Source organism: Gobio gobio, assembly GCF_949357685.1.
Source record: "Gobio gobio genome assembly, chromosome: 11".
NCBI classification, from domain to species: Eukaryota; Metazoa; Chordata; class Actinopteri; order Cypriniformes; family Gobionidae; genus Gobio; species Gobio gobio.
The window spans coordinates 55,957,676-55,975,175 of record NC_137104.1 but is presented as its reverse complement, the minus strand read 5'-3'; the positions used below and the strand labels follow the sequence as shown (position 1 = coordinate 55,975,175).

At 36.2% G+C, this 17,500-nt stretch overlaps 1 protein-coding gene across 5 annotated transcripts in view; it reads left to right on the top strand.

The window, feature by feature from the left end:
- The window catches only part of akap9 (A kinase (PRKA) anchor protein 9), a 205,683-nt gene that overhangs the window by 73,195 nt on the left and 114,988 nt on the right, over window positions 1-17,500 (top strand). For all 5 annotated transcript variants that reach the window (XM_079828322.1, XM_079828321.1, XM_079828323.1 and 2 more), the window contains 2 exons: window positions 5,423-5,573; window positions 8,965-9,166. In XM_079828322.1, the coding sequence (XP_079684448.1) occupies window positions 5,423-5,573; window positions 8,965-9,166 (353 nt within the window). The remainder of the gene's footprint in view (window positions 1-5,422; window positions 5,574-8,964; window positions 9,167-17,500) is intronic.

Below are 17,500 nucleotides of genomic sequence, written 5' to 3'. Positions count from 1 at the left end.
TGAATGAATGTTTCAATGACTCACTCATAAAGACTTCACTTGTTTCATTACTGGATGAATCAGACTTTTTGAATGAATCTCTTGAATGAATGATTCAATGACTCACTCATAAAGACTTCACTTGTTTCATTTGTGGATGAATCAGACTTTTTGAATGAATCTCTTGAATGAATGATTCAATGACTCACTCATAAAGACTTCACTTGTTTAATTACTGGATGAATCAGACTATTTTAATGAATCTCTTGAGTGAATGATTCAATGACTCACTCATAAAGACTTAACTTGTTTCATAACTGGATGAATCAGACTTTTTGAATGAATCTCTAGAGTGAATGATTCAATGACTCACTCATAAAGACTTCACTTGTTTCATTACTGGATGAATCAGACTTTTTTAATGAATCTCTTGAGTGAATGATTCAATGACTCACTCATAAAGACTTCACTTGTTTCATTACTGGATGAATCAGACTTTTTGAATGAATCTCTAGAGTGAATGATTCAATGACTCACTCATAAAGACTTCACTTGTTTCATTACTGGATGAATCAGTGTTTTTGAATGAATCTCTTGAATGAATGTTTCAATGACTCACTCATAAAGACTTCACTTGTTTCATTACTGGATGAATCAGACTTTTTGAATGAATCTCTTGAATGAATGATTCAATGACTCACTCATAAAGACTTCACTTGTTTAATTACTGGATGAATCAGACTTTTTTAATGAATCTCTTGAGTGAATGATTCAATGACTCACTCATAAAGACTTAACTTGTTTCATAACTGGATGAATCAGACTTTTTGAATGAATCTCTAGAGTGAATGATTCAATGACTCACTCATAAAGACTTCACTTGTTTCATTACTGGGTGAATCAGACTTTTTGAATGAATCTCTAGAGTGAATGATTCAATGACTCACTCATAAAGACTTCACTTGTTTCATTACTGGATGAATCAGTGTTTTTGAATGAATCTCTTGAATGAATGATTCAATGACTCGCTCATAAAGACTTCACTTGTTTCATTACTGGATGAATCAGTGTTTTTGAATGAATCTCTTGAATGAATGATTCAATGACTCGCTCATAAAGACTTCACTTGTTTCATTACTGGATGAATCAGTGTTTTTGAATGAATCTCTTGAATGAATGATTCAATGACTCACTCATGAAGACTTCACTTGTTTCATTACTGGATGAATCAGTGTTTTTGAATGAATCTCTTGAGTGAATGATTCAATGACTCGTTCATAAAGACTTCACTTGTTTCATTACTGGATGAATCAGTGTTTTTGAATGAATCTCTTGAATGAATGATTCAATGACTCACTCAAAGACTTCACTTGTCTAATTACTGGATGAATCAGTGTTTTTGAATGAATCTCTTGAATGAATGATTCAATGACTCACTCATAAAGACTTCACATGTTCATTACTGGATGAATCAGTGTTTTTAAAGGAATCTCTTGAATGAATGATTCAATGACTCACTCATAAAGACTTCCCTTGTTTAATTACTGGATGAATCAGACATTTTTAATGAATCTCTTGAGTGAATGATTCAATGACTCACTCCTAAAGACTTCACTTGTTTAATTACTGGATGAATCAGACTTTTTTAATGAATCTCTTGAGTGAATGATTCAATGACTCACTCCTAAAGACTTCACTTGTTTAATTACTGGATGAATCAGACTTTTTTAATGAATCTCTTGAGTGAATGATTCAATGACTCACTCATAAAGACTTCACTTGTTTCATTACTGGATGAATCAGTGTTTTTGAATGAATCTCTTGAATGAATGATTCAATGACTCACTCATAAAGACTTCACTTGTTTCATTACTGGATGAATCAGACTTTTTGAATGAATCTCTTGAATGAATGATTCAATGACTCACTCATAAAGACTTCACTTGTTTCATTACTGGATGAATCAGACTTTTTTAATGAATCTCTAGAGTGAATGATTCAATGACTCACTCATGAAGACTTCACTTGTTTCATTACTGGATGAATCAGTGTTTTTGAATGAATCTCTTGAATGAATGATTCAATGACTCACTCATAAAGACTTCACTTGTTTAATTACTGGATGAATCAGTGTCTTTAAAGGAATCTCTTGAATGAATGATTCAATGACTCACTCATAAAGACTTCCCTTGTTTAATTACTGGATGAATCAGACTTTTTTAATGAATCTCTTGAGTGAATGATTCAATGACTCACTCATAAAGACTTCACTTGTTTCATTTGTGGATGAATCAGACTTTTTTAATGAATCTCTTGAGTGAATGATTCAATGACTCACTCATAAAGACTTCACTTGTTTCATTTGTGGATGAATCAGACTTTTTGAATGAATCTCTTGAATGAATGTTTCAATGACTCACTCATAAAGACTTCACTTGTTTCATTACTGGATGAATCAGACTTTTTGAATGAATCTCTAGAGTGAATGATTCAATGACTCACTCATAAAGACTTCACTTGTTTCATAACTGGATGAATCAGACTTTTTGAATGAATCTCTAGAGTGAATGATTCAATGACTCACTCATAAAGACTTCACTTGTTTCATAACTGGATGAATCAGACTTTTTGAATGAATCTCTAGAGTGAATGATTCAATGACTCACTCATAAAGACTTCACTTGTTTCATAACTGGATGAATCAGACTTTTTGAATGAATCTCTAGAGTGAATGATTCAATGACTCACTCATAAAGACTTCACTTGTTTCATTACTGGATGAATCAGTGTTTTTGAATGAATCTCTAGAGTGAATGATTCAATGACTCACTCATAAAGACTTCACTTGTTTCATTACTGGATGAATCAGTGTTTTTGAATGAATCTCTAGAGTGAATGATTCAATGACTCACTCATAAAGACTTCACTTGTTTCATTACTGGATGAATCAGACTTTTTGAATGAATTTCTTGAATGTATGATTCAATGACTCGCTCATAAAGACTTCACTTGTTTCATTACTGGATGAATCAGTGTTTTTGAATGAATCTCTAGAGTGAATGATTCAATGACTCACTCATAAAGACTTCACTTGTTTCATTACTGGATGAATCAGACTTTTTGAATGAATTTCTTGAATGTATGATTCAATGACTCGCTCATAAAGACTTCACTTGTTTCATTACTGGATGAATCAGTGTTTTTGAATGAATCTCTAGAGTGAATGATTCAATGACTCACTCATAAAGACTTCACTTGTTTCATTACTGGATGAATCAGACTTTTTTAATGAATCTCTTGAATGTATGATTCAATGACTCACTCATAAAGACTTCACTTGTTTCATTACTGGATGAATCAGTGTTTTTGAATGAATCTCTAGAGTGAATGATTCAATGACTCACTCATAAAGACTTCACTTGTTTCATTACTGGATGAATCAGACTTTTTTAATGAATCTCTTGAATGTATGATTCAATGACTCACTCATAAAGACTTCACTTGTTTCATTACTGGATGAATCAGTGTTTTTGAATGAATCTCTAGAGTGAATGATTCAATGACTCACTCATAAAGACTTCACTTGTTTCATTACTGGATGAAACACTGATTCATCCAGTAATGAAACAAGTGAAGTCTGAGTGAGTCATTGAACTCTAGAGATTAGTGAGTCGTTGTTATAGTCTGTAAATGTGTGTGTGTGTGTGTGTGTCTTCTGGTGAGTGTGCCTCTCTGTATGAGCGCAGTAGCTGTGACATTTATCAAAGGCTCTTTTCCCTGTGAGTAAACGGGAGCAGATTTGTGTCTGGGATTAAGTCCGTCTCATCTTCCTGTGCTGGTCATAAAACGCTTCATCTGATGATATCACATCAATCAGGAGCTGGAGCCTCTGCTCTTTGTGTCTCGGACAAAAGATCCTCTCAGGCTTATGATATGCTAACCCACACGTGTGTGTGTGTGTGTGTGTGAGTGTGTGAGTGTGTGTGTGTGTGTGTGTGTGTGTGTGAGTGTGTGTGAGTGTGTGTGAGTGTGTGTGAGTGTGTGTGTGTGTGTGTGTGAGTGTGTGTGTGTGTGTGTGTGTGTGTGAGTGTGTGTGTGTGTGTGTGTGTGTGTGTGTGTGTGTGTGTGAGTGTGTGTGTGTGTGTGTGTGAGTGTGTGTGTGTGTGCGTGTGTGTGTGTGTGTGTGTGTGTGTGTGTGTGTGTGTGTGTGTGTGATTGGCTCATCTGAACACTTCTCTTAGATGATTGCTTCAGATAAAGACTCGCATGATGTCCAGGCTGGATCCTCACTCTGCTTGAATGTGAGATTAGTGGCACCAAACTGATTTTTTGCAGAAATACGGGTCGTTTCAATTAAAAAATATATCTAATTGAACATTTTATGATTTAATTAGAAAGCGTTTCATTTTTATTTTATTTTATTTAATTGTTAAATGTTTTATCTAAAATAAATAAGTCATTTATTTTAATTGAATATTTTAAAATATAATTAGTGTTTTTATTTATTATTTATTTTTATTTACCGTTTTTATGATTTCATTTGTAATTGTCTTATTTTTATTTTAAAAAAAGAAATTATTTGTTTTTTTACTAACTTGATTATTTTTTATTTTATTTACTATTTTATTTTTTATTTAAAATAAATAATTCATTCATTTTATAATGTAATTTAATCAAATTTATTTTAATGTAACATTTTTAGGATTTCATTTGTAATTGTCTTATTTTTATTTTTGAAAAATATTTATGAATTACTCGTTTTTTTCACTAACATGGTTTATTTTTATTAAAAAAATGTAGATTATATTAATTTTATTTAAAATGTAATTAATGTTTTATTTTATTTTTATTTATTTTATTATTTTAATATAAACAATTAATTTATTTTAATGTAATATTTTTATGATTTTATTATTAATTGTGTTTTTTATTTAATTATTTTATTTTTTATTTAAAAAAAGTAATTTATGATTTTTTGTACTATTTTAAAATTGTATTAGTATATTTTAATTTTTATATATTTTATTCATTTTTATTTGATTTAAAACATAAATTATTTTAATGTAACATTTGTATGATTTCATTAGTAATTGTCTTATTTTTATTTTATTATTTATTAAAAAATAACGAATTGCACGTTTTTTCACCAACATGATTTATTTTTATTTTATTTACCATTTTATTTTTTATTTAAAATGAATAATTCATTTATTTTAATTGAATATTTGTATTATTTAATTAATAAGCGTTTTATTTTATGAATGTGAGATTCGTGGCACCAAACTGATTTTTGGCAGAAATGCTGATTGTATTCAAGCAGGTTTTCCTTCTACCGTTTCTCTGCTCGACCTCCCGTGATTGGTCAGTCCCACAGACTCCTGTGATTGGTCAGTCCCACAGACTCCCCTGATTGGTCGATCCTGTGTTCTCTGTGTGTCTGCAGGAGGAGTGCCGTCTGCAGCTGGAGGCTCAGCGAATCAGCTTGTCCCAGATCCACGCCGCACAGCTCGAGCTGCTCCAGGAGAGCCAATCAGAGCAGCCGCTCAGCCCAGAGCGTGAGCTGGAGCCGCTGGGGGTCAATGGTCAGCCTGCAGGTCAGTGGGCGGCCCCAGGGTCTCAGATGTATTATTGAGAGACCTTCAGCATGAGAGAGAGAGACCCTGTGAAGCGGCCACACTCATGAAACACCATCAGCGGAGAGCATTAGCTGTTAGCGCAGTCCCTCCAGGAAAACACCATCATGCCATCCCATCATTTCATGCGCAATCACACAAAGTCCCCATATTTATGCAGCGGCCGCATTTTTCAAATACGCCGCACTTTCACTGCGTAAATCGCCTATTTCCACATGCAAAATATGCGGGCTAGCATGATTTTATAATCCCCGCATTTTTGTTGCAAAAAAGTCAAATATATCAGCATAATATATATTATAATAATATATTAAAGGTTCCGTTTTTCGTGTTTTTTTGAAGCTTTGATTGTGTTTACAGTGTGCAATATAACGTGTTCATGTTTCGCGTGTAAAAAAACACAGTATTTTTCACACAATTTACTGATCTGTATTCCGCTGTTTTCACTGTCCTCAAAACGGCTTGAAAGATTTCCCTGTTCTATGAAGTCCCTCCTTCAGAAACACGTAACGAGTTCTGATTGGGCCAGCGGTTCCCGTGTTGTGATTGGACAGCAGCTTAGGGCGCGCAGAGCGCACGTTACCGGAAAGGTCGCGCCTCTCACCATAACGGGGATGCATGCGCTCAATGATCTCTAAGTGCAGCGGCCCTGGGAAAGCCAAACAAAGGTGACTTGACTCCGGGATGAAAATAACAGCATCTCGACGACATGGCGACAAACAAACTATACGAACGCAACCGAACGCAACACTTCCTATTCTCCACGCGGGAGCAACAAGACCACGCCCCCTTTTTCGCACGTTCTTGTGGGCGGAGTTTAGTCGACAAACTGCTCTACTGACGTCATTAAAGCAGGAAATACCAGGATGTAGAACAAATCGGCCGTTCGCTGTAGGCTTTGAAAGGGAACTTCTGTTAAATAAAATATCTCGCTTGGCATTGAGCTTTGAACTTTATAATAGTTAGTCGATTCAGCGGTTTGGAGCGTTATGAATCAGTGATTCGATTCAGCGGTTTGGAGCGTTATGAATCAGTGAGTCGATTCAGCGGTTTGGAGCGTTATGAATCAGTGATTCGATTCAGCGGTTTGGAGCGTTATGAATCAGTGAGTCGATTCAGCGGTTTGGAGCGTTATGAATCAGTGAGTCGATTCAGCGGTTTGGAGCGTTATGAATCAGTGAATCGATTCAGCGGTTTGGAGCGTTATGAATCAGTGAGTCGATTCAGCGGTTTGGAGCGTTATGAATCAGTGAGTCGATTCAGCGGTTTGGAGCGTTATGAATCAGTGAGTCGATTCAGCGGTTTGAAGCGTTATGAATCAGTGAGTCGATTCAGCGGTTTGGAGCGTTATGAATCAGTGAATCGATTCAGCGGTTTGGAGCGTTATGAATCAGTGAGTCGATTCAGCGGTTTGGAGCGTTATGAATCAGTGAGTCGATTCAGCGGTTTGGAGCGTTATGAATCAGTGAGTCGATTCAGCGGTTTGAAGCGTTATTAATCAGTGAGTCGATTCAGCGGTTTGGAGCGTTATGAATCAGTGAATCGATTCAGTGGTTTGGAGCGTTATGAATCAGTGATTCGATTCAGCGGTTTGGAGCGTTATGAATCAGTGATTCGATTCAGCGGTTTGGAGCGTTATGAATCAGTGAGTCGATTCAGCGGTTTGGAGCGTTATGAATCAGTGAGTCGATTCAGCGGTTTGGAGCGTTATGAATCAGTGAATCGATTCAGCGGTTTGGAGCGTTATGAATCAGTGAGTCGATTCAGCGGTTTGGAGCGTTATGAATCAGTGAGTCGATTCAGCGGTTTGGAGCGTTATGAATCAGTGAGTCGATTCAGCGGTTTGAAGCGTTATTAATCAGTGAGTCGATTCAGCGGTTTGGAGCGTTATGAATCAGTGAATCGATTCAGTGGTTTGGAGCGTTATGAATCAGTGAGTCGATTCAGCGGTTTGAAGCGTTATTAATCAGTGAGTCGATTCAGCGGTTTGGAGCGTTATGAATCAGTGAGTCGATTCAGCGATTTGGAGCGTTATGAATCAGTGAGTCGATTCAGCGGTTTGGAGCGTTATGAATCAGTGAGTCGATTCAGCGGTTTGAAGCGTTATTAATCAGTGAGTCGATTCAGCGGTTTGAAGCGTTATGAATCAGTGAGTCGATTCAGCGGTTTGGAGCGTTATGAATCAGTGAGTCGATTCAGCGGTTTGAAGCGTTATGAATCAGTGAGTCGATTCAGCGGTTTGAAGCGTTATGAATCAGTGAGTCGATTCAGCGGTTTGAAGCGTTATGAATCAGTGAGTCGATTCAGCGGTTTCAAGAGTTATGAATCAGTGAGTCGATTCAGCGGTTTGAAGAGTTATGAATCAGTGAGTGGACTCAGCGGTTTGAAGCGTTATGAATCAGTGAGTCGATTCAGCGGTTTGAAGCGTTATGAATCAGTGAGTCGATTCAGCGGTTTGGATCGCCAAAGACGTATTTCAGCAGTTTGACACGTGATCCGAATCATGAATCATTGAAGCTTCATGAGGCCGTGTTTTGAAATCGTCATCACTATATAAGTCGTTATTTAGGGTTTTTTTGCGCACAAAAACTATTCTCGTCTTCATAAAGTTATTGTAGAGCCGCTGTAGTGAGATGGACTTTGTAACTTTAGTCTTTAGTGTCTTTTAAGGGTCTTGAGAGTGTAAAGTTGAGCCAATGGAGGCCTTTCAGAGCATCAGATTTACACTAAAATATCTTCATTTGTGTCTGAAGATGAACGGAGGTCTGACGGGTGTCCAACCACATGAGGCTCAGTCATTAATGACACAATTTACATGTTTGGGTGAACTAACCCTTTAAGAGATCGCACTTTGTGCTCTGTAAAACAGGAAGTTATTTATTCATTTTTTCAGAAGTTGTAGCATATTCCTTTTGTAAAGCTACAGAACTTGTTTGACTCAATGTTTTGTAAATTTAAGCCGTGTGTTTATTAAGATCTTTAATTAAACAAGATGAGAACTCAAATATTCCCAGCACTTTCTGTGATGAAGTGCTTTTTTTTCTCTTTTTCATCAAAGCGCAGTTTTTGCAAGTTCCTGCAATTTTATCGCATAAATATCACGTATTTTCCATCGCATTTTTTAAGAAAAACGTGCCGCATAATCAAGGATTTTTCACAACAATCACAAAAAAAGCCACATTTTTCTGGACGGACTGCATGTGATAGGTGTTATAAATCTGGGATGGATTGTAAGCTAAAACTGAAGTCTCAGAAACCGGTTCGATCTCCGAGCCGCTGATTTACACAGAAGAACCAGAAGTGGTGATGTTTCTCTCTCCTCAGTCTTAGACAGTGTGTTCTGCTCCTGCAGAGCCTGAGCCGAGCCTCCAGCAGCTGAAGGCGGAGTTTCAGGAGTGTTCAGCACAGCTGGAGGACAGACACCATCAGGAGATGGAGCGGCTGAAGAGCTACTACCAGCAGCAGATGGAGGAGACGCAGGAGCGCTTCACCGCAGAGATCCTCCTTCTCCAGCAGAGACTGCAGGAGCTCACAGGGGCAGAGGAGCTGTTCAGGTGTTCAAAATATTCAATCAACGATCATTTGAAAGCTAAAACACTCAGGATTCATGTTCTGAACTTGTTTTTGCAATAAATACACCAGAGAGGAAAGGGTTAAATGAAACGCTAAAGGACCGGCCATGTAAACATTAGCATAATAAACGCTCATCTTTCATCTCCTGTCGTTCAGATCAGATCGGACGAATCCAACAAACACTTCCAAATCCCACTTTTTAATCCAAACAATGAAAAAACCTCTGTTGTTTGCATGAGTGTTTTGAGTTAGCGTAATCAAACATGTCCATTTTCAATGAAATATCGATTCTAATCAGTTTCTGGTGATATCCCCGGAAAGAATAGTCTCTTCCCCGTAATATAAACCCTCCCAGGTCTCTCTCAGCCTTTCTGAGGAGTCATCATTACTGGCTTGGTGAGCTGTCAATCATTGCACCCATGGTTTTCATTGGATAATGTCAGCGAATGCCTAGCCAATGCCTTGCCAACAAAGGTTTGATTGATGGACGTAGTAACCAATCAAAAGGCATTATCTTGCGCAGTATTGGTGAATATACTCGTGCACTGCGACGCGCACACACAGTGGAGCGCGCAGACTCTGACTGACACTTCTTATCAACTACATGAGTTTTTTACACTTCTAATCTCTGTAAATAGTTGCTTTAGTTTTTCAGTAACTGTTTATCCATTATAATCAGCAGTTTATTGCAGATTTATTAGAATGAAAAACTACTCTTCACAATTATAAATGTTCTGAAATAATAAATGGCCTTTTTTAAAGGACACCTAGACTTTTCTTGACATAAAAGCTCACAGAAGCTGCGTTACTGAGAGAATCATCCTCATATTTGAATCATGACATGATTGGACATTTAGTTTTATGTTTAGGTTATTTTCAGGCTCTTAAAATTAAAGTCTCTTAATTTTTCCTAAGTTCATTTTTTTTTAAAACGCGAGTCACTTACATGTATATTACTCTGTTCCCATGATACTTTTAGTTATTATGACTATTGGGTAACAACATTTCAAGTGTCTAGTTTAAAATAAGAGCAGATTTATGAATATAGACCATAGGGTTTTACCCTCTGGGGTTCTTCATTTATGGGTCAAAAATGAGCCGGAGGGCGGGATTAAGATAAAAAAGATTTGAGTAAAATCAATGAAATATATTTTATTTCAGTAATATTTTTTCTTTTCTTTTTTGGTGTTTTGAGATAATTTTATGATTTATAATTAATATTTATACAATAATTATGACCCATTTTTTCCCATTGAAAATAATAAAAAATTTACATTATTTGTATTAAAGCTGTATTTCATTTTAGAGTCAAGCCTGGGCCTCATGAAAGCAATTTTTTAAATGAGATCAGTGCCATCCGGTGGACACATTGAGCATTTTTATCACGCAATAGCACATTTTTACCACTATAGTCGATCTTGCGTTTTATAAAAAAAATTAAAAAATCGTAGCTTCATCGGAATGGTCCGAAACTTGGTGACTTTATTGTTACTTGGTATATGAACACCCAAAAAAATGGGGCTCAGGATTTGAAAAGTCTTCGGGTCAAAAATGACCCCCATAGGAAATTAATGGGAAATTTAGTTTTTTTGTGCATACAATCTACAAATAAGCCAGAATGCAGAAAAAAAGGACTCAACAGTGAAGATCTCTAAAACATCAAGAGTGCAACACACACACACTTATACACACAAAAACACACGCACACACAAATGAACGCGTGCCATTTCAAAAGCTTGTGTTTTTGTGTGTGTGTGTGTGTGTGTGTTTTTTTGTCTGTTTTGCACTCTTGATGTTTTAGAGATCTTCACTGTTGAGTCTTTTTTTCTGCATCCTGGCTGATTTGTAGATTGTATGCACAAAAAAACTCTGTATTTTCATATTTTTGCCAATTTCCCATTAATTTCCTATGGGGGTCATTTTTGACCCGAAGGTCCTGAGTGTGACTATTTTTTTTTACGACCACTTTGACTTTTCTAAATCCTGACCCCAATTTGTTTTGGGTGTTCATATAACAAGTACCAATAAAGTCACCAAGTTTCAGACCATTCCGATGAAGCTATGATTTTTATTTATTTATTATAAAACGGGTAATTTCTGACCCGAAGTACCCCAGAGGGTTTAAGAGCTGCAGACATTTTCATCTAGATATGTCGTTTTCAGAACATTCTCAAAAATAGGGGCGAAGGTTAAGAGATTAATAATATTTGAATAAAGGGTGATGTCGATTTTCAAATGTTTATTGTATTAACTCAAAAATTTTATTTCAATGAACTCAAAATTTTAAGGCAACCAGGTAACTTACTTTTTAAATATTTTATTTACAGTGCATTAAAGGTCAAAATCTTATTGGAAAAGATTCTGTGAACTGCCCGCCGCACAGAATATGAAGAATATCAATAACTTCAGGAGTCAGCGAAACCTAAACCTGCCAGAGGACCAACACAATAAACACACTCCGCATTATCGTCCAATAATATCGCATGAGGTGATTTCTTGTCACCATCACAGGCTGTCGTTGTTGGAGTTATTAAAGTCAGAGTTTCTCAGCGGGGCTTTTTAACGAAGGCCGGTAACTTTTCATTTGCTGTCAGTTTGACATTCACACACTAAAGGCTGAAAACCAAAGGCCTGCTGGGTCATAATTCAGCCCAACACTTCCAGCGAGCCTCTCCTGTTTAAATATTAACCAGCGCTGGAGCTCCGTCTCGCAGACGTTCGGGTGTTTGGGGCTTGTTTCTCACCGGTGAAGAGCTTTCATACACGATCGGTGCATTTAAACCCGCGCTCGTGTCAGAGACGACACACTCTCAGTGTTTCTGCAGGTCTCAATTTGACTGTCCACAATGTAAGGCCTTAATCGTCCCTTGGGCTCCAGCTGACCCCACTGGACTTTTCCTCCATTTTTAAAAGTGTTCCCTTCATCTCAGGGCCATGAGACTCTGTGACTTTTCCTAAATAATCTCTCTAAACATGCACAAAAAATATGGGCTTGATTTGGTTGTTCTAAAGGTGTGTAAAAAAAAATTAACGTTTAAGTCCCTCAGGGTCAGATTGACCCCACATTGAAAATGAATGGGAAAGTGTAAAAAAAAAAAATAATTCTCACTTTTTTTGTCAAAAAAATTAACTAAATCCAGTATAAATCTGAAAATTTCTACTTCTATATCAAGATCTGGTCCTAGAGCATAAACACAAAGTAGAACGAACTTTCTGTCTCATACACACACACGTACACACACACAAACACACACATATGTGTGACTGCAACAGAGAGCATTTTTATAGAAACTGGCAAATAAAATCAACAAAACTGGCATAAATCTGAAAAAATTCCATACATAAATGAAGGACAAATACTAGAACACAAATGCAACATGGAACAATCATGAGAAAGAGAGAGAAAAGGGCAAATAAAAGAAAGATGAAAGGCAGCTTAACTTCTGCATAACTTCCCTCTGGACCTCTAGTGGATAATGTGGTCATTGCACTCTCTCTCTCTCTCTCTCTCTCTCTCTCTCTCTCTCTCTCTTTCTCTTTAACTATAATTCCTAAAGTTTTTCCACAAACCTACAGATGGTGGTATTCTATCCCTAACACATAGAGCAATGTCCAAAAACAATTTATATTTATTTAAGATCATCATTCAAGTGATTTTTTCATTAAAAAAATATTTTTAATGAGCTAATTTAGGACATAGTTAAGTATTTGTGCAGTAAATAGGTAAAAAACGACCAAATACCCACAAAAACACAGCATAAATGTATAGTTGAGAAGTAAATAAAAAAAATGATACATAGTTTTCCATGTAAAAAAATTATATTTCCTTATGCAATCGCTCTGTAAAAGTTTGGGGTCTATCTGAGCACAAGGGACTCAAACGTAAACCCTGAGGGACGATTAAGGGTTAAAATGTGTTAAAGCTGCACTATGTAAGATTTCTTCAGTCAAATATTCAAACACCGCTAGGCCAGTGTTATATATTTTGTTCAGCGCACTTACAATATCCCAAATGTTTCCAACTATTTGTAAATGGTGAGATGCTATTTTAGGTGTGAGGGCGTGGCCTGTCGATGACATCATATCCGTTAGTTTGCGGTTTTATTCTGCAGAAGCGCTTTCCTCTCACTCTCAAGTGTCAAACTACGCTTTTGTTTTGAACAGGCGACCTCTAGCGGACGGAAAACTTACATAGTGCAGCTTTAGATTGGATCAGAAAGTCTCAAATCAATATCATGGCATTAAATCAGGGCTCTATGATTTCTGTGATGCAGAAGATATGGGCGGAATTGCAGAATATGTTCATAAAAATGTAATTTACTGTATAATGTCGAAAGTAGCTCAATCTCTTAAAGGGCCAGTTCACCCATTAATGAGAATCCTGTGGTCATTTCCTCGCCCTAATATCGCTCAAACCCGAAGACTATATATATATATAAAGTAGGGCTGTCAAAAGATTAATCGCGATTAATCGCATCCAAAATAAAAGTTTGTGTTTACATAATATATGTGTGTGTACTCTGTTAATTATTATTTATATATAAACACACACACAAGCATGTATATATTTAAGAAAAAAATATTATTTTTATATATAAAACATTTATATTTATATATATTATAGATTATATAAATGTATATACAGTATATACATGCAAATATTTCTTAAAAATATACATGAATGTGTGTGTATTTATATATAAATAATAATTAACAGAGTACACACACATATATTATGTAAACACAAACTTTTATTTTGGATGCGATTAATCTTTTGACAGCCCTAATATAAAGCCATCGAGTCTCTTCAGAACATCTGGAATAATCCGCTCAATCCGTATGGATCAGTTTTATGAACGTTTTGAAGCGTCAAAGTGACTAAAACTGTCATTGGAGGACCGAAATCTCTCACATTTCATTAAAAATATCAGAAGATGAAGGGAAGCAAGTCACATGTAATTTAACCATTAAAGCCGAGTAAGCAGAATTATTAAAATTAAAAAATAAATCAGATTTCATAGGGCCCTAAATGTAATTGCATGCACTGCAATAAATAAGGATTTCTATTTTCCAGCACAAACTCAAAACATCCTCAGATCAAGATGCTTTTAATAACATGCAAAATCAAGAAATCAAGTCTTGTTTTCAGAGAAACTGAACAAAATGAAGTGAGTTTGTGCTTAAAACAAGAACAAATATCTGTCATTGGGGATGAAAACGACTTTTCATTTGAATTAAGATGATTTTTATGAACACTCTGGCAGATATTTGTTCTTGTTTTAATCATAAAATCACTTTCACAAGCTATTTTTTGTCAAATGAATGTCAGGAACGGAGAGTTGAGATGGTCAAAGAGCTGTACTGCCCCCGAATGGACACACACATGAACAGGAGAGTGTGTGTGTGTGTGTGTGTGTGTGTGTGTGTGTGTGTGTGTGTGTGTGTGTGTGTGTGTGTGTGTGTGTGTGTGTGTGTGTGTGTGTGTGTGTGTGTGTGTGTGTGTGTGTGTGTGTGTGTGTGTGTGTGTGTGTGTGTGTGTGATAAATAGCTTGTGCTGATCGGTTGACCTCATGATCAGAGAACACATGCTGGACGTTCATCTCTTCAACCCATGATTTTCCACTCGCTCTTGATTTTTCACAGTCTTAAGAGTAAGCCAGACGAACACACAGCGGAAAAGGAAAAGGAAAGATCATATTTTGACAGATCTCAGGGAACGCCTTATGAATATATTCATGATAAAATCTCTGATATCCATCACATGGTGTGTCCCTTAGGGGGCGGTACTGCACTCCAGCAAAACTCTCCCGTTCCTGACATCATTTATTCAAGAGCTTTGCATAAATAGAGAAATCTGTGTTCTTTATAAAAATACCCGTGGCGTAGGTTTTAAGACTTTATTGATGTATATGGTAAAGTACACACTAGTGAGTTCAGAATTGAGACAGACTATCATGTGTTGAATCTCTTTCAGGGCTCGAAATTAACTTTCTTACTTGATAGGAAAAAAATGAAAGATTACTACATTAAACCACTATATATAATGTTGAATATAATGTACAGTAATGCAATGGGGGAATATGTGTGTGTCCTGATAATAATATAATAACAATAATATTATTTAATGAATACAATTTATTTTGGCTTAAAATATCGTTAGGGTTAGGGTTAGGGATAAATATCGTTGCTTAATATTGTATCGTGATAATACCGTATCGTGATATTGTATCATGATATTGTATCGTGATAGTATCGATCGTGATAATATTGTATCGTGATAATATCGAATCGTGATATTGTATCGTGATAGTATCGAATCGTGATAGTATCGAATCGTGATATCGTATCGTGATAGTATTGAATCATGATATCGAATCGTGATAATATTGTATCGTGATAATATTGAATCGTGATATTGTATCGTGATAGTATTGAATCGTGATATCATATCGTGATAGTATCGAATCATGATATCGAATCGTGATAATATTGTATCGTGATATCGAATCGTGATATTGTATCGTGATAGTATCGAATCGTGATAGTATCGTATCGTGATAGTATCGAATCATGATATCGAATCGTGATAATATTGTATCGTGATAATATTGAATCGTGATATTGTATCGTGATAGTATTGAATCGTGATATCATATCGTGATAGTATCGAATCATGATATCGAATCGTGATAATATTGTATCGCGATAGTATCGAATCGTAGTATCGAATCGTGATATCGAATCGCGATAGTATTGAATGGTGATATCATATCGTGATAGTATCGAATCATGATATCGAATCGTGATAATATTGTATCGCGATAGTATCGAATCGTGACATCGAATCGCGATAGTATCGAATCGTGATATCGAATTGCGATAGTATCGAATCGTGATATCGAATCGTGATAATATTGTATCGCGATAGTATCGAATCATGATAGTATCAAACCTGTGTGACTTTTATTCTTCGGCGGGACATGATAGGAGAGATCATTAAGTCAGTTAAACACATTTCACCCACCAAATACTCATTATTCATTGTTTAATGCTGAATATAATTAATCCCTTTCTTTCTAGTTTGTCATATAATATATTGTTATTATTCTTGACATGAATATACTACGGTTCGCTACGGCAGGGGAGAGAAAACTAAACAAACAATTGCATTTATTTTTATTAAAATGTGTTATCTGAACACATCGTGTCTGTCCTTACATGAACTCAATTATGACGAAACGTTTCTTAAAGATAAAGCTGCAAACTATAGTTATAAACTATAATTTAACGACACATCCGCATGCTCTCGGTTCACTGATGAGGGTTAATGGTCACATGACATGCGGGTAAACTATAGTAAGTGGTTTAAAGGGGTGGTTCCGTGTTTTTTTTCTAGGCTTGGTTGTGTTTATGGGGCGCAGTATAACATGTCTTAATACTTCTTTTTTTTTTTTTTTTTACGCCATATTTTTCTTATATTTGACCTTTATTCCACACCGTTGTCGTCCTTTGAGCGGCTCGTTTGCTTCCTGCTTCTGTGAAGCCCATTCCTCCGAAAAACGCAATGGTCTTAGATTGGTCAGATGGCCAAATGTAGTTTGTAGTTCTGCAACCGCTCTCTCTCTTTCGTAATCGCCCACTTTGTTGCGTGTTTTCACGGGGGCAGTGTTTGTTAATAGCAGGTGTTCATGATGTCACCAACCCGGGAAGAAGCTTGTTGTAGTCCAAACCGGCCGTTTTTGTAGGCAATAAACTGCCATAACTTTAAAAGACAATATCTCCGTTTGCATTGAACTTTCAGCGCTGTAACTTTGCAGATACTGTTTATGCTCAAGCACACTAACTAAAGTTAAAAAGTGAAATCGCATGCAACCACCCCTTTAATTCGGTTTGTCCTCATTTGGGACGCCTGGTTTATGTTTGAGGTCAGTGTGGTGACACTCACTAGCCACGTTTACATGCGCACTTTTTTGTCATTCCGATTAAAATCATTCCGATTGAAAGATTCGGTGGACTGTTTACATGAGCCGTTATCTAAACCCATCTGGTGTTTACATGTGCTGACTTTCAGTAGGAATCATTTTGTGACATGCACACACAGTTTGTCTGCCGCCTCAGATTTGTTATGTTAGTATCGTGGATCAATAGTTCTGTGTTGGTAATTTTTATATTTATTTATTTTCTGTGGGCGGACATGCAGTAGTTTAACCTAATTTATGTCCTATACAATGGCTATTTCAACAGCTGTGAATGATGAATGCGGAATCAAAAATGAATTCAATTAATTTATTTTGAAAAACACAAAATTAACCATA